General features: G+C 32.6%; 2 protein-coding genes across 3 annotated transcripts; both read left to right on the top strand.

Moving 5' to 3' along the window:
- The first annotated feature begins 206 nt into the window (after window positions 1-206).
- On the top strand, window positions 207-6,449 carry LOC105319943 (uncharacterized). The gene is made up of 5 exons (XM_034478417.2): window positions 207-668; window positions 891-934; window positions 1,290-1,424; window positions 5,322-5,412; window positions 5,856-6,449. Exons 1-5 carry the CDS (start codon window positions 544-546, stop codon window positions 6,049-6,051), a joined length of 591 nt encoding a protein of 196 aa, XP_034334308.2. The 5' UTR covers window positions 207-543; the 3' UTR covers window positions 6,052-6,449.
- A 10,155-nt stretch (window positions 6,450-16,604) lies between these two features.
- LOC105319942 (scavenger receptor class F member 1-like) lies at window positions 16,605-24,194 on the top strand. Of its 2 annotated transcripts, none has more exons than XM_066071890.1 (7): window positions 16,605-16,792; window positions 17,245-17,288; window positions 17,613-17,747; window positions 18,100-18,234; window positions 18,970-19,098; window positions 19,359-19,449; window positions 20,322-24,194. In XM_066071890.1, exons 1-7 carry the CDS (start codon window positions 16,713-16,715, stop codon window positions 20,434-20,436), a joined length of 729 nt encoding a protein of 242 aa, XP_065927962.1. In that variant the 5' UTR covers window positions 16,605-16,712; the 3' UTR covers window positions 20,437-24,194. The 2 variants fall into 2 exon arrangements, with proteins under 2 accessions (XP_065927962.1, XP_011415982.3); XM_011417680.4 differs by having other exon boundaries at window positions 18,970-19,104.
- The last annotated feature ends 1,819 nt before the right edge of the window (window positions 24,195-26,013 follow it).

Genomic DNA, 26,013 nt, shown 5'->3' with positions numbered 1-26,013 from the left:
AATATAAAGTATTAATAATGCAAGAATTAATATATAAAACAAGTAAAACAAGCCTTTACCATATGAAGCAAACAAGATTCACAATAGAAGATTCTGATTGTTGAAGATACCAGTTAAATTATACAATTCTGATACTTTTAAACATTCTTTCAGAAACAATTTTTGTATGTTTTTTTCTGTACACACTTAAGTCCCTCTCACACACATAGTGATCATGTATTTCGGTTTGAAGAAATACTTATAGTTGCATATATGTAAAATGTTTATACAACTGGTAGGATATGAAAAGCATGCTCACAGTATACTTTTAATCGATCTGACACTAACACCACCGACTGAACGTATTTATACCGATCGGTCCAACACATGCCAGATAACGAACAAATAATTGTTTAAACGGAAGAATAATCCTAACTTGTTAAACATTTCACATTTTACAACCACAAAATTTCTCGATTTTCAAAACGTAGAGTGTCTTTTGCAGTGGAAGAGCGATTTCAATTTTAATTATTTCCGTGTATTGTTGAATACTCTCTAGCTTTAATGACACAATTTCGAGCATTGAATAGGAAATCTGAAGAAGTAGGAATGCAACATTTATGGTTCTTCTTCTGTTTTCTTCATCTTGGCTATACGACTGACCTTGATAAGAAATGCGGTGAACACAGGTTAGTAAATATACTAAAAATTGATCAAATTTGATAATTGATTTCCCGCAGTTCTACATTCTTGCTGTAAATGCATTGTATGTATAATTTTAAGTTTGTTTTAAAATGTCTTCATTTCTTATTGATTTTAAAAATTTTACACTGATAAATACTATTTTCTTCATATTTTATGCCTGATATTTTTGAAAAATGATGAAGTAAAATTGTTTAATTACTTTTTAGTTGTTGTTCAGGGTTCTATTTTGATTCGTCTGGGGATTGTGTAGGTGAGTTTTGTTTTTAAATCAACTTATTTTTTGCTGAGGTCTTTGGTTAATATTGCCTTTTTAAATACCAATCTACGTTAATCATTTTAGTTGCTTTTAGCTATCAAAATTGAAAGCAGTCTGAAATAAATACCAAATGTCAATTAAAGCCGACATTTTATTTGAAAATAACTTTGATCATTGGAACGTCCATTTAAAGGTTATTAATTTTATTTCCATGAATGTTTACTTCCATATCAAATGTTTCCTAAATAAACAACAAACGTACCAGAAAATTCTATATCATAAACAGTAAAACAAGTTAATATATATTTCTGTAGTTTAACTTTTTCATTATGAAAATTGATTGTTTTAGCTTGCCTACTGGGATATTATGGAGTAAATTGTTCTTTTCCCTGTCCGAACGGTTACTATGGAGACAGATGTCGAAAAATTTGTGGTTGCACTCAAGAAATGTGCAATGCAACATTTGGCTGCAAAAGATCGTTTGGTATGTTGTATTTCCATAATTTTTTTTATCTTAAAAGAATTCTGTTAACATAAAAAGTAGGATTATTATCACATTCAATTCATTTGCATTGAAAAAATATCTAAATGGAAGTATGACGTTATTTTATCTAATGTTTTATTAGGCAAAGTTAACAATTGTGCCAACAACATGAATAATAACATTATTTATCACTATTTGTACAAACGTATGTATCATTGAAGGCTGTATATTTTATTATCTTCCGTTAAACATGGTTGAAGTAAACATAAAATGCTTTCTTTTGGGTTTATGAGTATGATGGAACCAAGGTTATTCGGTAGACTTTGTCAGCAATGATCGATACCTTCATAACCCGTATAAACCACCAAAGAAAGCATTTTACTGTTCATGTATACATATCTCTCTTCAATTTTCCATATGAAGCGATTAAAGATTCATTTATGATCATTTATCATTATTGCCAATCAGTTAGTTACATAGACCCCCCCCCCCCCCCCCAAATAAAAACTATAAATGAAGATACATTGTACTATAACATTTTCATTATAAGTCCCATATCAGCCTGTACTCTTTTTCTAATTATATAAATCTCCTTCAGATGACGAAGAGATCTGCGCGGGGGTGTTAAGGTCGGACGACACGTTCCTAAATTTTATATAACTTTTTCCATGAATTTGTTAATGGTTTACTACTACTTTGACAAGCTTTCTTGCAGAAAATTAGGGTACCTTACCAGGCATTTCTGCAAAATACTAGAGTATGCAATGTCCTATATAATCTTCTTGAAAATACAACTGAATTGCTGATATAAAAATAAATAAATATACAGCACAGCTAAATTCACTATATTGGAACTCTAACTCGGCCGGGGCAGGGGTTTGAACTCGCGACCTCTAGAACCTATACGCTTCTGGCAGTGAGCGGCCACGGTCCTTACCACTCGGCCATCTTGACATATAACCATACTCAAGTAAATTTTAATCATTTTTAAAATAATTATAAAATCAATATTTTTTATTGGAACTCTTTATTACGAGGAGATACAAAAAAGATTCTCGAGGAACGTGTCGTCTGACCTTAAGGAAGCATATGGGCAATTTAGCGTCTTATTTTGACTGTTATATTCAAAATCGTGAAATTGAATAACTATTTTGAATAAAATCAAAAACTTAGTATTATCCTTTAAAAAAATTGGCAGTGCAATGAAATCGGGTAGTACATTACTGCCACATCGGTGCATTATCACGTGACAACTATAAATAGCCTACGTATATTCCTTAACATAAATGAGATAGAACATCACTACCCCGCGGTTTCCAAAATAAAACAAACATACCAAGTGAAGGCAAAACATCTCAGTTTAATCAGAACCGCTGCTAGAATTCTATGTTCTACTTAATTAAATAGTTATTCATCCGGCTCTCGTAAAACATTCCCAACTTTTATAAAGTTTGCACGGAAAATGGCATGTTGCATCAAAACAACACAAAACATGGGATTCTAGCAGCACTTTTCAATTTAAGCATTTATCAGACTAACGATACGTATAAAATTTCAAGTTCAATATATACGGGGTAGTGTTGTTCTAGTCGGATTTTTATATCGTAAACAACGACAGAGGAAAGCCTGGCCGAGAAATGAAAGCAAATTTACATACCTTTTAGCGAATGATTGATAAAACTAACATCTCTCCCAGTATTCATATGTCCAATTCTCAATAAATCACACCACAATACTTTATTAGAGTTCTTAGATTAGTTATATTTTGAATATGTTTACAATGCTTTCCATTCAACTTTTAGTCGTGACGTCATCAATGTGTAAATCTACGTAATACAAACTAATTTATGAAAAAAAAATTGTCTTCAGTATTTTTTATTTGTATTTGGTCTACATTTCGTTTCTTAGATATTTGAATATGTACATGATAACTAAGATTTGTGATTTCACGGAATTACATGTAACTCAGATTCCATATGCTTCCTTAACATCCATGCGTGTATGTAGATAAATAGAGGATATCTATATTGTGTGATTTTATATTTGCTTTATCCAACGAGTTGAAATGGTGTATATATTCGCGAGGCTTGCCGAGCGAATATAACCATTTCAACGAGTTGGATAAAGCAAATATAAAATCACACAATTATAGATGTTCTATTTATCTCATACAATTTGATTTATATTATGAAGCTTTTGAGACAGTCCCTTGTGGGACCCAAATTGGTGTTTTTTTTCAAAGATTAAAAACGATGATGCAACGTTGTGTTATGCGGCTATTGTGACCTTGCGCAATACAATTTAGTACGTCATTCCTAAGATAAATCTACTGTTTTAATATAAAGTTTCACTGAAATAAACCTTAAATTATTTTTTAGCTCTAGATAATTTTTCTTAGAGCTTATTCACTTGATTAAATGGAAATTCCGATTAGAAGACTTGAATAATCAAGTTTGTTGACAATCACAAAGTTGCGAATGCTCGTTAGTTTGAATTTACTCGAACGAGGAACAGTTGTTGATGCATGGTGTTTAATAAAACAAACACTATGCTAGCCTTATGATTCAAAATTGAAAATAGTGAATAAGGATGCTTACTGGTGGTGGAATAAAAGTCTCATGAAACATTATTTCGGTAAGTTCTTGTATATAAACACAACCAGAGCGCTCTGTTTTCATCGCGTCGTCAGGATAAACTCCTTGATAGTTAACGTAATTTGTAGTTTTATAAACTTCACAAAGCAAATTGAAAGTTGGAACTGGGATAAATTTATCAAAAATCTTGACAAACAAGAAAAAAGGGTCTTGTGGTTACGGTAATGAATAACTTTGCAAAAAAGGTGGGGGGGGGCTAACCCAACCCCCCCCCCCCCATCCCCCCCCACTCACAATAGCCCCCCGGTTCCGACGCCTGTGCTACGCAGTTATGTGTTTTTCTTCATATTTGTAATTTAAATCTTTGACAAAATCAATTTTATATTAATTTTTATAGTAGATATAGTTATGTTGAAAGTACTAGCAAATCTTCGAAAATGATCACTGAAGCGTTGAAGCGAGGGGCTGTGTCAAAAGTAGTTCCGACCGGAAGTATTTGATATAGCATCACCCGTGTGATATAGCAAAGGTTTATCACACGGGTAATATACACCACACGTATGAGATAAAGGAACTTATTTCCTATGTCGCTTATAACGCGAGATCTGACGTCACAATGCAATTCTTGTTTACAACTGCACCAATAGATCTTTGCGCAAAACTTTTTTTACGTTCAATGAAGTAAATGAATAAATAATTTGTCAAAATCTCTATTTCTTACTATTCTATTGGCATGAATAAATGATTTTCAATACAAATTCAATTCCATTTTTTAATATTAATTGATTTTCAAGTTGCAAAGCACTGGTAAAACATAATTTTAAAATTTGCACAACATAGGAAATAAATTTGTTATCCAGGTCCAGTCAATGGTGTACGGGGGTTTACCCCGGGTGGTATTCCATTCACCGTATGGAATACCTCCCTGAGGCCTCAGGGTGTATGGTTACCTACCGGGGTAAACCACCGTACACCCTTGATTGGACCTGGAAAACTAATAATATTCAGATTTTGAATATAAAATATTTGTGGTTTTTCTTAAGTAGTGAATAGGTAATGACCAAAATATCAGTTTTATAATTTGAAAAAAATGGGCAATTTATTAACCATTATGCTTTCGTAATTTTGGATCGATCTCAAAATCATCCATGCAATATCTACCTCAAAAGATTTATTAAATGGTCAGATATAAATCATAATTCTATACAGCGTTTGCGCAATAAACCAGATGTTTCTCCAAAATTCTTTTATCATAACATCTTATTGTTTTGTGCATTAAAATTGAATAGAATATCTCTTTCAGATGTGAATTACTTAGACCCTGTAACACTTCCAACGATAATCGTTACCGTCCTTGGGCTTCTCGTTTTGTTCATCCTTTTCGGCACTCTCATGTACGTATTACCCATTTTATCACTTTTTCCCTTTTTAACAAGAAAGACAAAGTTCTAGCGCATAGATATAGCTCATCAAAAAATATAGACTCAACTTGAACATCATGACCTTCTTATAACGGATGTAGATTTCACTATGATTATAATGCATCACTTTATCATCTAAACTTATTAAAGAATGATGTATAATCTACATTGGTTAAAAAAACAAAAGAATCGAGTCAGAGGATGATAATGTACCTTTTGATATCAACAAGCTACCTCATTATTGATGTCATATCATGTTTTCAAGATAAACAAATATTATTCTATATTTTCTTTTGATTTTTTGTTTAACATAATTGGCAAAGAGCTTCTAAATTGCATACCTTTACCATGTTATATCCCCGAACTTTATTCTTAACTTATTTATCTAATTTAAATATGTGTTTGTTTTTTAACAGAGTGTTAAAAATGAGACAAAATACACAACTGGAAAACTCGCAAGTAAAGTTAAAAACCAGTGACGTCACATCGCCTTACGAGAACGACTTACCAGTGGCAGACCTGTGTGGTCCAGTCGATTTTCCTCCATTTCAAGAAAATAAAAACGTCACCGACTCACAAGAAAAAATTTCTATGTATGACACATGTTTTTGATACATGGATAAGATGTACAAAATGGGATATTTAAATAAATGATTTGTAGGAAGTAGAATTATTCATACATTTTAACTAGTTTTGTATTTTTTACGTCAAGTGGTGTTACATGTATTAAACATCATGAAACATATCACGTGCTTATTTTGATTTAACTGTAAAATATAGTTCAATCTAAAATAAATGTCGATGATGACTTATGTACATGAAGCTGATGACTATCGCAAAGGTCCTGATCGACGTCCCTTAAGGTAAATGAAGACTTGTCTGTGTCAAACGATTTCTGAATCTTTTGCGTACGAAGCAGACCATTAACATGTTACTGTTACAGTTCTATTTCATTCAAGAGACAACACTGACCATGTTCAATATTTAAATATACATGTATATATACAAAAAAGATTGAATCGTAAAGAGAGATTAGAAGCACAAGCTTTCAATTAGATTATACTGTTCTCAATATATATATATATATATATATATATATATATATATATATATATATATATATATATATATATATATGTATATGGCATTTTGTGATGCATTTGATTTGGCGGAAGCTGCTTTCTACCAAAACTCTAAAAAACATTACCCTGCCAAATATGATCATTTACACTAGGATCCATACTGTGACGTGTTGACGATTCTACTCGGTGGAATAGATTATACACACGGAAACTGCATGAAAATTAGCAATATCAAACCACGTACATGTACATACAACGCTTACAGGACACAAATCAGTTAATTACAAATCTAAAAAGGAATTTCCTTCGGTGTTAGGAACAATGACGATTGTTGATTGAAACACAGGGACTTTTTTGAAAATAAGTAGCTTTATTAGCCAAATAAGGCGTAAAGCTGAATGTTTTGGCAGTTTATTACTCCAGTGCGAGCGATTGACCAAACGGCCAAAACTTTACCAAATATATTTGAGAAATAAAGTACGAGTTTTCGTGAATGTTGCAGAATAACCTCCGAGGTCGAGAAATGTTGTTTATAAATATTAAAGCCGAGGCGTTAGCCGAGGCTTTTATATTTCAAACAACATTTCGAGACCGAGGAGGTTATTCTGCAACATTCACGATAACAAGAACTTTATTTCTATTCTACTAACAGCTCAGTATTTCTACAGATCATTTCTCCTATAGAGAGACGATCTAGGTCATTTTGACAGCTGTTCCGTGTAACCCCAATGGTTTTGTTAGTAATGTTTACATGTGTATCGATCAAAAGAATCACATGCAGACGACAGAATTTTTCTTTGGATGTTTAATACTCTTTACTTATTTATAAAATATCTTTGAATCATGTTCCTGATATTTTAAGGGCAATTTAATACGATAATTACTACTACACGTTATATATTTTATGTAAAAACTAGAGACGAGCTCGTTGCAAGCAACGATTAGGTCTTCCGTCGTAGCTGCGTCATACTTGTGACGTAATACAAAAATTGATACCTGACCATGGTGCAATATTAGATGTGTAAACACTTTGTGAAAGAAACAAAGTACATGTATATAAGCAAATACAGATCTTTAAAAGTTGTCTGAAGTTTGATTCGCCGCATGTTGTTTTTTTGCATGTGCATTTTATTTTGAGAAACTTATCTAATCATCATAATTGACTCAATATACACAGAATATGGACGACGATTATAATGACACAGTGGGTATGCCCGGTATGAACGTAAAAAGACCAAACATTTTACTCGCATTTTTTATCGAAAGCAAAGGCCAATGAATCTTTTAGAATGTATGCGGAGATCCTGGAAATTTTACAGGGGGTTCTGAAGAATAATTTTGTTTTTTGAGGGGGGGAGGGGGCATGCACGGATAAGAAAAATTTTCCTGGGGTGGAGGTTGAGTGTCTGACGGTTATTTGAGTTTGCCTGGGAATGTCCGGGGCATATTTTTGTAATTTTATATTGTACATGTAATGGAAAGAAATTTTGCGGGGGTTGGGGTGGGGTCTGGAACCCTCACCCTACTCTTCTAGATTCGCGCATGGGGAAGACCGATGCCGGTAATTTAACGGTAATTTTAACCATTTTTATTTAATTAATCATTTTCAAAATTATCGGAATTCCAATATTACCTTTAAACGCAATTAAAACTTAAAATACGAACCATTTAGTCTCGGTGAGTATTCGGCCAACATGCGTCCGCGTACGAAAGAAATGGCAACTTTCAAGAAATTTGGATGGACGATCTGGGTCCTAGGTCGTCCATCCGATTCTTTTTCAGACTAAGAGCTACAGAACTGCACTTAGAGAATGTCAAACTGATTATGTCGATTTATTTTGTCTCAAAGAATCAGTTTTTTTAATCAATAAAGATTTACCTTAAAAAAAAAAGAAATCGGGCACAATTTTCAATGTTAGCATTTTACAATATAAAGGTCTAATAAAATTTTGAATGATGTTTCAAGATACTACTCTTCGTTGTTTTATACGAAATATTGCATGGAAAAAAGATTTACATCGCATATATATTATAGAACTAATTATACCCCCGCTCCGAAGGAGAGGGGGTATACTGTTTTACCCTTGTGTGTCTGTCTGTCCGTCCGTCTGTCCGTCCGTCCGTCCGTCTGTCTGTCCGTCTGTCTGTCCGTCCGTAACAAAAATTTCTGTCGCATTTATCTCAGCAACTATTTATTGCAGATGCTTAAAATTTTAACACAGTGTTTGTTAAGGCATGCCATATCGTGGGATATATTTTTGTACCAATCGGACGTCAACTTCCTGTTAAATGACGACTTTGCTTATTTTTTAACCAAAAATTTCAAACAAATTTTCGTCAAAGATTTCTCAGCAACTGTTTATCGCAGATGCTTGAAATTTTTACACAGTATTTGTATAGGCATGCTATATCGTGGGATGTATTTTTGTACCAATCAAACGTCAACTTCCTGTTAAATGACGACTTCATTTATTTTTTGCCAAAATTTTCAAACAAATTTCCGTCAAAGAATTCTCAGCAGCTATTTATCGCAGATGCTTGAAATTTTAATACACTATTTGTTTAGGCATGCCATATTGTGGGATATATTTTTGTATTAATCGGACGTCAACTTCCTGTTAAATGACGACTTTGCTTATTTTTTAACCAAAATTTTCAAACAAATTTTCGTCAAAGATTTCTCAGCAACTTTTTATCGCAGATGCTTGAAATTTTTACAGAGTGTTTGTTAAGGCATGCCATATCGTGGGATATATTTTTGTACCAATCGGACGTCAACTTCCTGTTAAATGACGACTTTGCTTATTTTTTAACCAAAAATTTCAAACAAATTTTCGTCAAAGATTTCTCAGCAACTGTTTATCGCAGATGCTTGAAATTTTTACACAGTATTTGTATAGGCATGCTATATCGTGGGATGTACTTCTGTACCAATCAAACGTCAACTTCCTGTTAAATGACTTCGTTTATTTTTAGCCAAAATTTTCAAACAAATTTTCGTCAAAGATTTCTCAGCAGCTAGTTTTCGGAGATGCTTGAAATTTTTACACAGTGTTTGTTAAGGCATGCCATATCGTGGGATATATTTTTGTATCTATCAGACGTCAACATCCTGTTAAATAATGACTTTGTTTATTTTTTGCCAAAATTTTCAAACAAATTTTCGTCAAAGATTTCTCAGCAGCTATTTATCGGAGATGCTTGAAATTTTTACACAGTGTTTGTTAAGGCATGCCATATTGTGGGATATATTTTTGTACCAATCGGACGTCATCTTCCTGTTAAATGAGTACTTTGTTTATTTTAGCCAAAATTTTCAAACAAATTTTCGTCAAAGATTTATCAGCAGCTGTTTATCGCAGATGCTTGAAATTTTAACACACTATTTGTTTAGGCATGCCATATTGTTGGATATATTTCTGTACCAATCGGATGCCAGCTTTCTGTTAAATGTCGACTTTGCTTATTTTGCATATTCACATCAGAGCGGGGGTATCACTAGTGAGCATTGGCTCACAGATATCTTGTTTCTTCTCTTTTTTATTTACATCAAAATAAATCCAAGAAAAAATCTAAATATTTTTTTTCCTTTATATTTGTTAATGAAAACGTTGGTCAGCAAGGGCCGGTTCTATGTCGTGCAAGCACCTACTTAATATATTGCTACAAGGATCTACCATGATGAAAAATATCGAAAAGGCAATATTGTGGGTGAAGGATGAAAGTGTAGTTGTTTTTTAGGTTTAGTTTTGATAATTATATTTATCTGGATCAATTTGGTCTGTTGGTTTGTTTTGTTTATTGAAAAGGGGAATAAAGAAAATGAGTAATTTCCGATATAAAGTCAAGCATATATTTTCATATTATTATTGACTTAAAACATGTTGGAAAAAAGAAATATTGTATCAAGCAGTTAGTTATTATGCGCAGATCATGCATTCCTCTATGGTTTTCACAATTGCATGTATCAGTTACTACACGTATTTGCTTACGGAGAAATAAATTTCCAAAGAGATGATATAGTTATCAGTTAAGTTCCAGATTGTCTTCTGCACATGCAAGCACGTGTGTAATCCTGATTTTAAAATAGGTATAATGGCCGGGGGGGGGGGGGGGGGGGGGGGTCATCGCAACAAAATTGTGTATTAGCGTACTAGAGTGTACATTGTTAATTAATAATTGATGTTGAATTGTTATGAACAAACAAAATCATAAATTTATAATAACATACACTAAAATGCCAGGGAGTTCTGCTGGACGCAATTTCATTTGTCTTCAATTAATAGGGTGTAAGGATGCCCGCCTACTTAATACATATGCTCACGCCTCAACCGATTAAAAATGACTGTATTTTGGATTTATAAATCGTTCTAAAACATTCGATCTGATATATCGTTGTTAACAATTCAAAACTTTGAACGTTATACCTACCCCGACCCTCACGGAAAAATCCATTCAGATCAATGGAAATTTCATTTACAAGACTCCGCGCCAGAATCAGAATGTCTCATTCATTAATTTGTTCGTAGTTAAAGTGGACGAGTCCAAAATAGGAATAGAATAGGAATACCATGTGAACATATGCCGTGAATGCAGTTTACTTTGCGTCTATTTTCTTATTTTGAGAGTCCTTTTTATCATGTTTATCATGGCTTGAAAATGACGGAAGACCCTTGAATGTTGTTATCTTTATGCAGGCACGTAGCATCCTTTTTGAAAGTGGTGGGGGGGGGGGGGGCAGACTCATCCAAAAAATCTTGACAAGCAAAAAAAAAGAAAGAAAAAAAGACTTTTCCCAAAATCTTCAAAATCCTAATCCGGAAAAATTAGTTGCTGTGAGAAAAAGTGTGGGGGAGGGGGGGGGGGGGGCACCCACAAGCTTGAATTAATAATTGCCTGACGATGCATCTTTAATGTGTCAACATTTATATTCATAATTGATGAAAACGTTATATGGGATGTAATAAGCAACAATGAGCAAGAGTGTTCAATTAAAAGGGCTTTTCACATTGCACGTGTGTAATCCTGATTTAAAAATAGATTGCCATATTTGAAAGGTCAAAAAAAAAAAAAGAGGGAGGTGTCATCGCAACAAGATGATACACATTGTCTAAGTAGTACAATGTAAGTAATAGTTGGTGTTGGATTATCATCATTAACAAAGAATCATCAGTTTGGATTAATTAAAACAAATATAAATTCATATAATTGGAATATTTACTGGAGGGGCTACGTACAAGTAATTCGCCGAAGTGGGGTACGTGTGACCCGATTTTCGATCAATTGGGCGATTTCATTCATCTGGAAAAGGGTTTCACTCGCGTGTACAAATGTAAATGTACATCAAACAATTGCTAGTCAATTAAGTGTGTATGTTAATTGGATAGATTTCTTCTAAAAAAACATTCAATCCAAAGTATAATATATGTAGTTATTAGTTGACACCTTCCCAATGGATCTATGCCGATGGATCTATCCGAGATCTCAGCTGTTGCGTGAATGGTAAAGAAAGACTTCGCGCCATAATACGTCTCATTCATAATTTTGGCTCGCCGATTAGTGGGCGAGTCCAAGTTAGGCAAGAGCACATGATGTGTAGATGGTCTTACCCACTCTATTTTCTTAACTGGTCATATAATAAATAGAGATATCATGGATCTTTCACTTTTGCCGGAGCATGTAATAAATGGAACCAAAAAATAGAGTAATTCTAACTGAATTAAATTGAAGTTAAAATGTAAATACCCCCTCCCACCTACGGATTAGGATTTTCAAAATTCCCCATTTTTTAAATTCCTTGTCAAGATTTTTTTTTGATAAAGCTGCCCACCTACCCCCCCCCCCCCACACACACACACACTTTCAAATAACGATGCTACATGTACGTGTTTTAATATCCTTTCCTATATGGTTAGAAATAACAAAATGTCTTTGATTTTGCATCTAATATATAACAAATTCAATTTTCAACTTGGCTGTTTGAGATTATTCGATACATGTACATTCCTAAAATGATTTAAAATAATGAAATGATTTAATTTCCAGTGATATACAGGTACATGCACTCGATCGAAGAAAAAGATTTAAATTGCTTCTAAACTCTGCACGTTCAGTTTAATAATTTATGATCCGCAGCGAAAATTAAATATCATTTCTTATAAGATAGCCTAATTGATACATGCATGCTTCCATTGAATAAATTTGGGTAGTCAGGCAAGCTTTTTGGAAAGCTATTGCTTGTATAATTTTAAGGTCAGACGCGACCTTCATGTATCTTCCATTTTTTCCTATCTCCACAATGTGAATTAAGATTTCCACTTTGTTATTTCATAATTAAATTTTTATGTAATATGATTTTTTTGGTTTGAATATAAAGTGTTCAAATTAAAATATATAGTATGACTTAACTTATAAGCATTCAAATGCATTTTGCGTGCTATTTTAAGGAAGGTCGAAATATTCTAGCTCCAAAACGAGCCTGGTAATGTACTCTAAATTTTTGGAATTTTAATGAATTTATGAACAGCGGCAAATTCTAAGGTAATGTTAGCTGCAAGTCTGTATAGCCCTTGTATGAAAAATTTCGGATGGTACTCAATTTTTCCAGACGGAGAGCTACATATATGCAGCTAAGGTAACTAATAATGCTTCCGATGAAATACTTTGTTTAGTAATGCAAGGTTTTAAGAGAGCAATACTTATTTCTTAAAAAAATAACACCCTAATACTTCGCATTTCATTCGCTGTTTGTAGAACAAGCAGAACCAGTATCAGTTCGATCCCTACCGTATGTACATTGTTCGAATTTAATAGCCCTTGCATTGCCTTGCTTTGCATGTACAAAATATCTTTTAAAAATTCAATACTGAAAGTTTTTATCTATATGGCTATTAATCTGTATGTACATGTACACATAGCGTACACATGTGATTCAAAATACCCCAAACGGAAAAATTCACTTATTGAGTCTACATTTTATAGAATTTGCAAAAAATACATTGCGGGTCTAAATGTTTGTTAATGTGTCAATCTATCAATATACAGTTTGTTAATTATTTTCGATTGCTAAGGCTACATCGTTTTTTATGAACATTGAACAACATTTTTTCCATGCCATTATTTCCACGGAAGATAGCGAGTACAATTATAAAGCACAATTTATTTAATTATCTCTTTAATATTGTGTACTAGTATGTAATAAATAATTTATAAATTGCTGCCGAAGGTTGTTTGGTATTTTCGTTTGTAGATGCATTGCAAGTAAAAAACGTGAAACGCGGGGCAAGTCATAATTAATATCCCTAATAACCGTTACTTAAAAAAAGCGGCTTTGGATTCATATTATCGTATACGAATATTAAGTTCACTTTTTAAAATCATCTCCACGATGATAATATTATATCCATCGGAAATCAGTATTTGTTTTGCTTTAAAAGAAATGTTCTATCGGGAGCAATCCGCGTTCGTTTAAATTGCCAGCGTACATTTGTCATGTCAGTAATACACATTGTGCTTTATATGACGGCCGTGTATACGTACTGTAGAAAAGTTGAGTTTAATTACCATGCATTGGAACCATTTTATTAACACATCTCCCAGTACTGAAACAATTCAAAATGTCTCTGTTACAGTAACACAGTGGGGCGTTAAACATGTGTACGTCCAGCTCTACAAGCATATGCACTGTCGTCAAGGCGACGGCCTGAATACAGCTAGCGACTCTTCTATCGATCGGTTACCTGAGTCTCGTAATGCATCTAAATATAGAAAGGGGCACAGTTATGAAACAAACAACAAAAATAAGGTCAAAGACGTTCATCTTTATGAAATGAATATGTACATATGAATAAAAACATTTGGGAATTTTATGTAGAATTTATTTTTGCGCGCTGCATGTATCAGTTAGTGCATTACAAAAAGCCCTTTCATAACCTCCTAAACGTGCGCACCCCCACAAAAATGGACCGAACTGACAACAATTGTTTCTGCAAATACTGGCTATAAATTACGAAAACATTAAATTGAATACCACGGAAGGATTCAAAATTAATTTCTTTACAACTTTGCTTCAATAATGCATTAGAAATTTTCATTCCTTTACAAGTTATTGACAAGAAACTTTTGACGCATCTAACTCCCTAATTATAGGGGCCAGCCCCTTTTTCTGTATACCGAATGAAAGGTCTTGGTAAGACCAAGATCTTTTAAAATACATGTTATAACAAATTTTTATCAGGTAGAAAACTAACACGGAAAATACGCGAATTTTTTTGAATTTTTTTCTTACCTTTGGTTCAACATCAATACCACCCCTTTTAATTGCATTTAAATAATAAATAAAATATATCTCGCACAAATTCAATGTATTAGCTTCCAAACCAGCCCATCTTTGAGACTCTGCCAGTCATCGTTATAGCTAAACCCCCCTGGACAAAAGAAGTCGTTAAATTTTACTAAAAGGGGAATAACTCAAAACCGGATGGGGATTTTCCTCAACTAAAATATGCAACGACAACATCACGCGGCATGTTATCAGTCCTGAAAATTTCAAAACAATCGGTGAACAAACGAGCGAGATATTAAGGATCAAAGTTGGCGTCTAGAAGAAAAAAAAAAATAATAAGAAATTTGAAAATTTTTCAGAATAATAGTAAGGTCTTCCGTTGGAAACGGAAGACCTTAACAAGCAGTGAAAATGTGCTAGGGAGGTCCTAGGAACAGCCGCATTGATCTCTTAAAAATAAACATTTGAGGCAATACACATCGTTTTGACTGGAACTAACACGTGAAATTGACATGGTTTTAAAAAATTTTACGGTTTGAAGTTGTACTTTCATGATCAGTGCGAGACAAATAGGTGTTTCTGATCTGATAATTTACTGATGACGTTCGTGGTATATTGGAGAATAATGTCCGCGGCATCTCTTTGATCTCGGCAATAACTGTAGTAGAATGACATACAAACTGTATATGATGTTGTAGCTGTTTTTTTTTTTATAGTTTCTTTCAATTGCAAGTTTTAGTTGTAGTGCTATTTTTTTGTTTTGGATGTTTCTATTTTTATGTAATTTCTTTGTCTAACTCAGGGACTTGCTGTCCTGAAAATTTGACAATTTTTGATTTACTGTAACAGTATAATGTAAAAATGACAAACAAAAATTGCAAAGAGATAACTAAAAATCATAATTCTGCTGAATAATGATGGAACAATAATATTATTAAAAATCAGTTAAACGTGCCTATATATTTGTTGGTTTATTTAATAGTCAATGAGCCCAAGACTAATTAATGGACTTATTGATAATTAAAAATTACTAATTAGTAAAAGACATATCTTTTAGCTAAATTAGTCTTGTTTCTGTATTTTATATTTCAGAGTTTATTCATCAGACTGATGATATACTTTCAATTAAGAAAATTTCAACCATAATGTAAAATTTTTGAGGACATTTTATGAATTTTCCACTTTCCACTTTCTAACCTAGTTTTTGAAAGTAAAATAAAAAAACCCCACTATAATCCAGGCTCTGTAGGATACAAAATATGGTGTTCCATTATTATTAGTTGATTTTTTTTCATTCTGAGGAACAAAAAAAAAATCCATAAGTAACAAATCAAAAATAATGTTCATGTTCAAACTCGAATTATTGGTTAACTCCATAAAGGCAACTTCGCCACATATGATCAACATATGTTAATCATTTGGGTGTTCATATGATCTGCCAAAGATGATACACATTTGATTTGATATAAATACATATGATACACATATGTTAATCATTTGGGTGTTCATATGATCTGCCAAAGATGATACACATTTGATTTGATATAAATACATATGATACACATATGTTAATCATTTGGGTGTTCATATGATCTGCCACAGGTGATACACATTTGATATAAATACATATGATACACATATGATTTGATATACATATGATACACACACGATTCTCATGTGATTCTCATATGAGAAATTGTTATGAAACATCTTATTAAAATCGAAATATGTGATTGCAAGTTATTACGCATGTACATGTACGTCTATTTTTCTCCCATGCAACAATGCCGGGTATTTAACTATAACTTCCCGATGAGTGTTGTTAGTTATCGTTGATATAATTATAATTTTACAGACAAGACTTTAGGCTGATAAAATAACGCAAACCATAATAATACGGAAGAAAGATGTGTAGTTTCTATTTCATAATGGCGGTATTTGTTCTTTATTTTGAAGGGACAACTGAAAAAAGATGTAGCAATACGAGGTAAGAAACGATTACATTCTGATAATTTGTATATATGGTAACAAAAAAGGAAGTTTTGGGAAAATGATACAATTTTAAAATTAATGCACAAAACAAGAATTGATCAAAAACCAATCACAATGCACAAGTTTGTGAACATTGTAACTACGCAAAAAAAACCAAAAACTTTCAAAGACAACATTGCATGCTCATCCTAACTTTTGATGAAAAATATACATCTAAATCCAATAAAATTGATTGTAAGAGATAATAAACTGACACTGTAATTCTGTAACTTTGCAATTACGATCAAAACTGTTAACCGTGCATTTTGTTTTATTCGCGTGATTTTTATCAATATGTAGCTATAGGCTGTTGTATCCGTTACTCTTCACTGTCTCCCTAATGTATTAATTTGGTATGCATTGCATTCAAAAAGGCAATTGTTCAGAGATAATCTTTGTATATTTCAGTTGTTGTGCTGGCTACATGTTTGATTCGTCCAAAAATTGCGTTGGTATGTTAATATTTGTTTCTTGTGTGTGTAGGTTGTCAACTTGATCAAAGCTTTCGTTTAATTTGCAAACGTATCTGAATTGTATTGATGCACAGTTTTGAGAGAGAGAGAGAGAGAGAGAGAGAGAGAGAGAGAGAGAGAGAGAGAGAGAGAGAGAGAGAGAGAGAGAATTTGTTTATTTAAAACGTTAAAACGTAAATTTTCAAACAAACATTCACACGAACAGATTAAATACGCACACATACAAGCCAAAGTGTACAAAAAAAACCAGAAGCGCTTACAATATCGAGTGACATTCATTTAGCGGTTCTGTTTGTATTTCAGTTTGTCCAAATGGACTCTATGGATTTCACTGTTCCGCCCCTTGTCCTCGAGGTTACTATGGAAAACTATGCGCACATCAGTGTGATTGCCCGGTCGAGTTTTGTAATGCAACAGTTGGCTGTGTTCTTAAAAAGGGTGCGCATGTGTTTTCTTCTTTTAATAACCAGAAATAGTTTTTTGCTAGTCAATAAATGAGTTAGTTTTGTATTTAGTTTGATTTAACTTCACGAGTATCTAATGAAATATATTATTTACATTAAAATATCATAAATAGTCAATCATGGAATCTATTTTCCATAATATTTCTGTGGATAAAAAACTTTCGGGAAATTTCGCAAATTGACAATTTATCCCAATTTTTCTTTTTATCTTCTAAAATGAAATTCACGGGCCCTTAATTGCATGGGTTTGGTTTCATGCATAACGTTTTATTTCTTTTGTTAGGTTGTTTCAAGGGCATCTACAAATGCCTTTGTGTTTTTTTCAGAATGTCTGCCTGGTTACTCTGGTGAAAACTGTTCTACAAATTGTCCTCGGGGTTACTATGGAAATGATTGCATAAACAGATGCGAATGTCCTGATGAACTTTGTAATGCAACGACTGGATGTGTCAGTGAAAAAGGTTTCATTTTAATTTAGAGTTTCATGAAAAATTGAATCGTGATTTTCCTTGTAAACGGGAAATGTGTTTCTTTATTCGAATATTGCCATACCAATAATTAGATGAAATTGGTTTGATTCCTTATTTCATTTGTACGCAATTGAAATAATTTTAATAAACATAAAAATTCTTAGAAAATCTAATCATAGTATACTTTTTCTCAAGTTACAATTGCTCATATAAAGTAAAAAAAAATGTTAAAGATATCATATTTGATTCTATAATGTTTCATTTTAATCTTCATTCGGTCGTATACCTTAGATTATTCAAGATACAATTTACTCAATAGTGCTCTGTTTCACATAGAAAAACGTATTTTTTTATGCTTTGATCTCCTTTTAAAAAATACAGTAACATTAAAAAATTATTTCCTGTAAATATTGCTTATACCTACTCTGTAGGAAATATAGTTTAATGCTTTTGTCTTCGCATACTCGGTGTTCACACAAGAAATGTTTTCCTACATTGATGTATGAACTTTCACAACGAATATTTCCTAATACATTTTTGTGTTCTTGTCAACATGTAAAAAAAAATGGATGAAACGGGTATTTCTTTAAAAATGTTGAAAAAGTTTCCTCGTCAAAGTACTAATGATTAAGCTTATTCATATTCATATCATATTTTTTCATATTATATTACTGTAAAAAGTTGATATTGACACAAAGACCAAATGATTACCCCTCTTTGCTTCAGTTTGCCCTCCAGGCTATATGGGAGTCAACTGTTCTACCGCTTGTCCGCGCGGATTTTATGGAAACGAATGTGGAGAACATTGCGATTGCTCTGAAGAATTCTGCAATGCAACATTTGGCTGCATTGAGGGTGATGATCTGTATTGTTATTTGATTAAAATATATCGTAGAAAACTTTGACATTTTGAAAATTACTGTAATTATGTAAAGCAGGGTTTAGCATAATTTTTATTTGTATTATGTTGATACGCTGATTTAAAAAAAAATAATGAGACGGAAAAATACAATGCTTTATTCATACAAGAAATCATATTACTTAACAAACAAGAATTTTCAGTTGTATAACAAAAATAATTATAAAACATGGTATAACATAATGTTTCTTTTAAGGTCATATCTATTTTGATGCTATTACACTTCCCACCATCATACTTACCACTGTCGGCCTCGTCATTTTATTTGTTCCATTCGGCACAATCATGTACGTATTTTTTTTTTTACCACTGACATAGTTCCTTACTAGAAAGACTAATCTAAGTTGGCATATTTGTTAAATGAAATACATTTTCTCTTAAACTCATTTGTCATTAATATTCTCAGGTGCCGCAGTCACCATTTTTTAAAAGTCAATACTCAGCCTCTAGTCTAAGTATTGACATCGACTTAATGCACGTTTCTTTTAATGATTTTAGTTGGTAACCGATACGAGAAATTTAAAAATTTTGGTGACGGCAGGGCCTGACTTATATTACAAAAATACCGGGAAACAAACTAGAAGTTCGGTGATAATTTTCAGTAAAATTCTGTAAATAAATGTTATTACAAAATTTATTTTAAATCGTCTGTACATAATCTATAATAAACAATATCTTAAAATTTATGATTTGAATGGTTACTACATGTTCTAAATCTAAGGCAGTCAGAATAAGTTTGATTATTAAAGGTCTTAAGGTGCAGTCACACTGCGACTTTTCATCCAATTTTTTTTTTCTCATTCCATTTGCTTCCGACTAAAATCTCAATGAATGACACCCTAGGTAGAAAGTCGAAAGCAAGGTATGGAAGTCAATTAAGAATCTGAAAGTGGATTGAAAATATTGATGATAGTGTACGATTTTCAAACGACTTTTTGATGAGAATCGGGACATCACAATGACTTTTTACTGTACATTATCATCAATTTGAATTGATTTTCTTGACTGAAAATTGGTTATTAGTTCTTATAGTGTGAGTACCTCCAAAATCGACTCCAATCGATTTACCTGAGCTAGTTGATTGAAAATCAGGTTAAGATAAATAGCATTGTGTGACCGCAACTTAAGTGAAAGTAAGATTTTAAACTCTCCTTTATAGTGCATATAAGATGAAAAAGAATACCGAACGTAAAATCACGCAAACAAAGTTTATCCCATCATCATCTGAGGATGAAAGAACTTACTTTGAACTGCGCACACCGGCCATTTCTTAACCACCTCTCTGAAGTAATGCTTTAATGACCATATCATATCGTCGCCCATCTAGTGACGAAGTCATAGAGAAGAGATCAGAGATCAATGGAGAAAAAAGCACGTCATACTACTAATATTGACCAAACCAAGTTAAGGATACTCAAGTAGTCGGAGATAACTGATTTTTTAAGTTTAGGAAATGATTATTTAAATAAGGAATGTTGCTTATTGGGAACGCTGTCACGCATGACGTCACACACATTTCAACACCATGTAAATATTAAGGTCAACGAACGTTTTTGTGAAGATCAAGCCGCTGTTGGTTGAAGAAAACTTCAAACAGGCTTTATGCCCTTACTGAAAACAACATTGTTTATTGTAACAAAAAAAAATGTATAAAACAAGTGAATGATATATCAAAATGTTGTAAATACGTGGTTTTTAGCTCACCTGAGCTGAAAGCTCAAGTGAGCTATTCTGATCACATTTTGTCCGTCGTCCGTTTGTCCGTCTGTCTGTCCGTCTGCAGTCTGACTGTCTGTTCGTCTGTCTGTCCGTCTGTAAACTTTTTACATTTTGAACTTCTTCTCTAAAACCGCTTATCCAATTTCAACCAAATTTGGCACAAAGCATCCTTATGTGAGGGCGAATATAAATTGCAAAAATAAAAGTCCGATCTGTATTCAAAGCGGAGAAAACCTTGAAACTGTAGAAAAAGGGGGTGCATTTTTAAAAATCTTCTTCTCAAGAACTACTGATTCCAATTCAACGTAGTTTAGCATAAATTATCCTTATGGGAAGGAAAATATAAATTGCAAAAATTAAGTGCTAATTCTGTTTCAAATCTGAGTTATTACGAAAGGAAATGCGTGTTTCAATCAGTTTAATAGCTTCGGGTTCGGCATCCGGTAATCCGGCATCCGGTAAAATGGGTAGGCAAGACTTGGTCTGGGCAAAACAAAGATTGGCAGTTATTAATCTGCCAATCTCATTAAAATTTCAGGATATTTGATGGAGTAGTATATTTGTATTCGCTGTAAATATTGCTGCAAAATAATGCGTATTTGGAATTGACGATTGTCGATCTGCCTTGGCTTTTATTTTGCCACGGCCCGGGTTTGCATACCCATTTTACCTAGACTCGTATCCCATACTTCTAAAACGAGGTTCTTTGTTTAAAGCAGCCATGACATTATACGAAAAAGGGTCGATCTGACTATGATGAATTTGCTTGTTGTGCAACAGTTCGCGTATGAAGGGAAATTTTTGAAACATGCAAAATATATTGGTGCCGATTTTGTGAAGTAAATTGAGGCTAAATATTTCAATGCGTGGACAGTTTTCACACATGACGTTGGTGTTAGCTTGTTCCGATTTTCGTTTCGTTTTCATTATTTCTGCTTGTAACCTGGGAACTATCGTCTGTATTATTTCGTGATTTTTACGTATCTAATCAAACAGAGACTTTGGTAAATCAAACAGTTAACTGTTTACCTGCGCAAATTAAGCAAAATCTGATGTATCAAAAAATAATGCAATACAATTCATTCTATAGGTAATTCGATCGGCATTATCTTTTGCGTAATGGTAGATTAATGCAATAGGTTTTGTTGCGATGCTCGGCATTTTCTCGAGTTTATTCAGTTTAAATAAAGTTTGACATTGCTGACGGAAATATGTAGGTATATACATGTATATATATGATTCATTTCGAAAAAATAAATTTGTGTTCTTTATTTGTTATAGTGAATGTTTCTTGTGTTTAATTGTTTTCAATTTCTATTTACTAACCATATTTGAGTGTTAAGCTTAAAATTATAAGCAAGATACTGAGATTTGCTCACAATTCTAAGTTTGTACACAGATCTTAAAACCTAAAGATTAAAAAAGTAAAAAATTTGTCAATATTTATTAAGAAAATTTTCAAAGTCTGTTCGTTCAGAAACCAACTTTAACATCTTATTGTATTGTAAACTTAACATTTTTCGTCATTATTACTCCTACTGTACATGTGATCCTTCACTGTGTTTGTGTACATTTGTATACACTGATTTTGAACCTCAAGTACCAGTGAACTGGTCTTGAGTTAATAAAAGAATATAAAATCTTAGGCCATTCTTTTTTTCCATTTTAAATGCTGAATAGGAAATACCAAGTTAAAAATCATAAGCTGAATGTAATAAACTCATGTGAACAAAATATGAATCAAACCTAGGCAAACTGTGAGCTCTGTATCTTGCTTATAATTCTACAATTGACGCTGAAATTTTGGTTGAACATTAGAAAATCTCTATGAATTAGAGCATGTTAAATACTTGTACAAACAAAATAAAAGAATGATACTCAGTATTCTGTATATATCTACTCTCTGGGGCCCTCTCTATATACAATAAATAATGTGAAATCTACATCAATTTTGATAGTTTTTCAGACATGAGTAAATAAAAACGACATCTTTAAAACAGTTTCCATATTTCTGACACATTTCTGTTGCGGAGATAAAGTAATTATCGCTATTCCTAAGAATACTACAGCGGAAAATTATCCTGGTTTGTACGCGAAGTAAATAACAGTCATTTAATTATAATGGAGAAGACAAATAAAATTTTTGAATGTTTTTAATTTGAGGAATTGAGCACATTGAGGTACAATTTTCTTCTTCACATCTATACATGTGGGGTTTTTAAAATAAAAAACAATAACTACTATTTTTTTTAATACAATAACTAGTAAGTACTGAGTAGTTGATGAAAAAAATGTACCTATATGCTCTCATATATTTTGATCGCTTTACAAAGGGGAGGGGGGGGGGGCAGAACGAAAATATAGGGATTTGGAAGTTAACAACTTAACAGTATACCTCTACCAAATGTTTAGTTTTATATCTTGCGTAGAATTTTCTTATTCTGGTAAAAAATAATATTCCATGAAGGTACAATGTCAAAGATTACATGTATACAAAAATAAGTGTAAAATTCGAATACTTTACAATATTTATTTTTTGTTTTTCTACCGAGGGACCATATGGCACAATATCTTTTGAACGCCCATTGTTGCTCAGGTGAGCGATGTGGCCCCATAGGCCTCTTGTTTTTATGCAGAATCAATATGTTTGGTTGTCATCTAAATGGTAACTAGAAAATATATATGTGGATACATTATTTTGAAATAATAGATGACGAATTAATCTACTTTAAATTAAAACAATATTTTTACAAAAATTCATGTATCATTATGAGTTGTCATTGCTCGGGTCTCGTAATCAAGAGTAAAAATTGTTTTATAAGTATATAATAATGCAATAGAAATATAAAATGATGATAGCTGTATAAACTCTTAGTTTTTGAATAAAAATGCAGAATGTTTTACTAGGCGTTTAAAATAATTTGTTATTAATATAACCGGTAACGATTGCTTTGATTAGCTAATTTGTATTTTCATAAAAAACATGTGTATTTACATTAAATGCATTGTTATTTTTGTGTTATATTACTTTGCAAGAATTTGCTTCATGAAATGGAATTGCGATAAGCAACCCTCACAGACTTTTAAAATCTTTTCTTATCACCTGCTATTTTTCTGGCTGTTGTTCACGTTTTTTTACTTATTCTCAAGAACCACTGGCCAAATTTAACTAAACGATACAAACATCCTTATGGACAGGGGGATATAAATTGTTAAAATAAAGGGCGAATCTCTTGAAAAAGGGGAGATAATTACGGAACAGTAAAAAAGGCGTGCGACATAAAAACTTCCTTTCAGGAAACACTGAACCAGAAATGCAAATATTTACTCTAAAGCTTCTATATATAGTAAAGAGTCTAAATCTCCTTATGAATTACATGTAACAAATTATAAAATTACCATGCAAACATCCTCAAATAGTATAGAACACTGTGCCGGATAATCATGCCAATGCCAAGGTGGCATTTTTGCATCCGCTTAAGATGCAGTTTTGGAAAAATCCATGTAAACCAAATGATAGACCATTGTCTAGAGAGTATATAACCACTTTTGTATTTAGTGTGTTTCGCCTGACAGGTGAGATATTTACCTTTAAAAATTAATATCCCATCGGAAAATGATAATTCCCATTGGATAATTGATTCTCCTACAGGAAATATTGACAATCCTATAGCAATTTCTAAAGTCCTAAAGGAATTATATTTCCTATAGGAGAATGGTATTTCCTGTAGGAATTTTATTCAGATATGTAGTTTTCCTATAGGATATTAAGTTTTCCAATTGGATTTCATTAAATCCTATCGGATTTGAAATTCCTATAGGAAGTTCTTGTATTCTGATAGGAAATTTCAAATTGGCTATAGGAATATTGTTTTTCCTATAGGAATTTATTTTTGGAAGGTAAATATCTCACCTGACAGGTGAGATCCAATGATAAAAAAGGTGGTTGTTAACTCTTTAAGCAATGGTCTATCATCTGGCATATTTGAATTTTTCGATATATGCAGCTTTAGCGGGTGCAAAAATGCCACCTTGGCACTGACATAATTATCCGGCACAGTGTTATAGATTCTTAAAAGTTTAAAACACGATACCCGGAGCAGAATTAGGGCCCCAAGAGTAATTCATAGTTCAACATAGAAATATATGGGAAACATTTTTTAAAATCTTCTAAAGGTTTTAAATGCTGTAGTTTGTGGAATTACTAAGCAAGCATTCTCAAATAGTGTAGATTCTGAATTGTTAAAAACGGTAATCCCTGGGCCAATATTGAGGCCTAAAAAGGGTCCCAAGTTCTAAAAAGAGATAAATGGAAAACAGATTAAACATCGACTTCTCAAGAACTTCAACACCCCTGCGAATGTTATTGTCATTTAAATCTAGACCACGTGGTTTTATTAGACCCTTTCAGTTTCGCAGTAAAAATCGTGCCTCGTATTTACAGTCTATTTCCTAGAATCTTTTGGTACTTGTAGTCAAAAAGTCTGCTATTGCAACAATTAACATGCTTAGTAGCGATCCCCTTTTTAGGATTAATATTTGATCCGAGCCTGACCTAGTTATAGCATCAATAGTGAAACAAACTTTAACATTTTTTTAACATTTTGTGCAGAATGTTCCTTTACAATAGCTCGATTTACTAAGTTTTCAGACACCCATTCTTCTTAAAAAAAAAAGTCATGGTATTGCATGCCAAAAGTTTCAAGCATGGCTATGATTTTGTTGAGCAACCCATGTTTATATTGTTAATCACGTGTAGAGTGGTTGAACACGAACGATAACTCTGTTTTAAATATCATCGTTTAGTTTATATAATAGCTACATGTAGCTGATGAAATAAGACCTGTATTTAATAGATTTTTATGTTAATCTTAAAATCAAAGTAGGATATGTTATAAAAAATGACCAGTACTTGCGTATTTTGAGAATAATATCCGAACACTAATACGTCCGCTCGAAATTTCACAGGAACTGAACAAATCTCCACTCGATGAAATCTTGTGAACTTTCATTCGAGCGCCTCTGGATTTATAATGTACAAAGCAACGATAAAGAAAACATTCCGAACACATTCGCAGGGGTGTTTAATGCTTCAGGTTTTTTTTATAATGAAAAAAAAAGTTCAGGTGAGT

This window comes from Magallana gigas, chromosome 9, assembly GCF_963853765.1.
Source record: "Magallana gigas chromosome 9, xbMagGiga1.1, whole genome shotgun sequence".
NCBI classification, from domain to species: domain Eukaryota; kingdom Metazoa; phylum Mollusca; class Bivalvia; order Ostreida; family Ostreidae; genus Magallana; species Magallana gigas.
The sequence above is the reverse complement of the archived record's forward strand: the minus strand, read 5'-3'. Positions and strand labels throughout refer to the sequence as shown.

Excerpts from the sequence above, each read along its gene's own strand:
- LOC105319942 (XM_011417680.4), top strand. The coding sequence starts at position 16,713 with ATGTGTAGTTTCTATTTCATAATGGCGGTATTTGTTCTTTATTTTGAA. Across the intron at positions 17,289-17,612 it reads TTCGTCCAAAAATTGCGTTG|TTTGTCCAAATGGACTCTAT; the intron begins GTATGTTAATAT and ends TTTGTATTTCAG. Across the intron at positions 19,450-20,321 it reads GTTCCATTCGGCACAATCAT|TGCATATAAGATGAAAAAGA; the intron begins GTACGTATTTTT and ends TCTCCTTTATAG.
- LOC105319943 (XM_034478417.2), top strand. The coding sequence starts at position 544 with ATGACACAATTTCGAGCATTGAATAGGAAATCTGAAGAAGTAGGAATG. Across the intron at positions 669-890 it reads AAGAAATGCGGTGAACACAG|TTGTTGTTCAGGGTTCTATT; the intron begins GTTAGTAAATAT and ends ATTACTTTTTAG. Across the intron at positions 1,425-5,321 it reads TGGCTGCAAAAGATCGTTTG|ATGTGAATTACTTAGACCCT; the intron begins GTATGTTGTATT and ends TATCTCTTTCAG.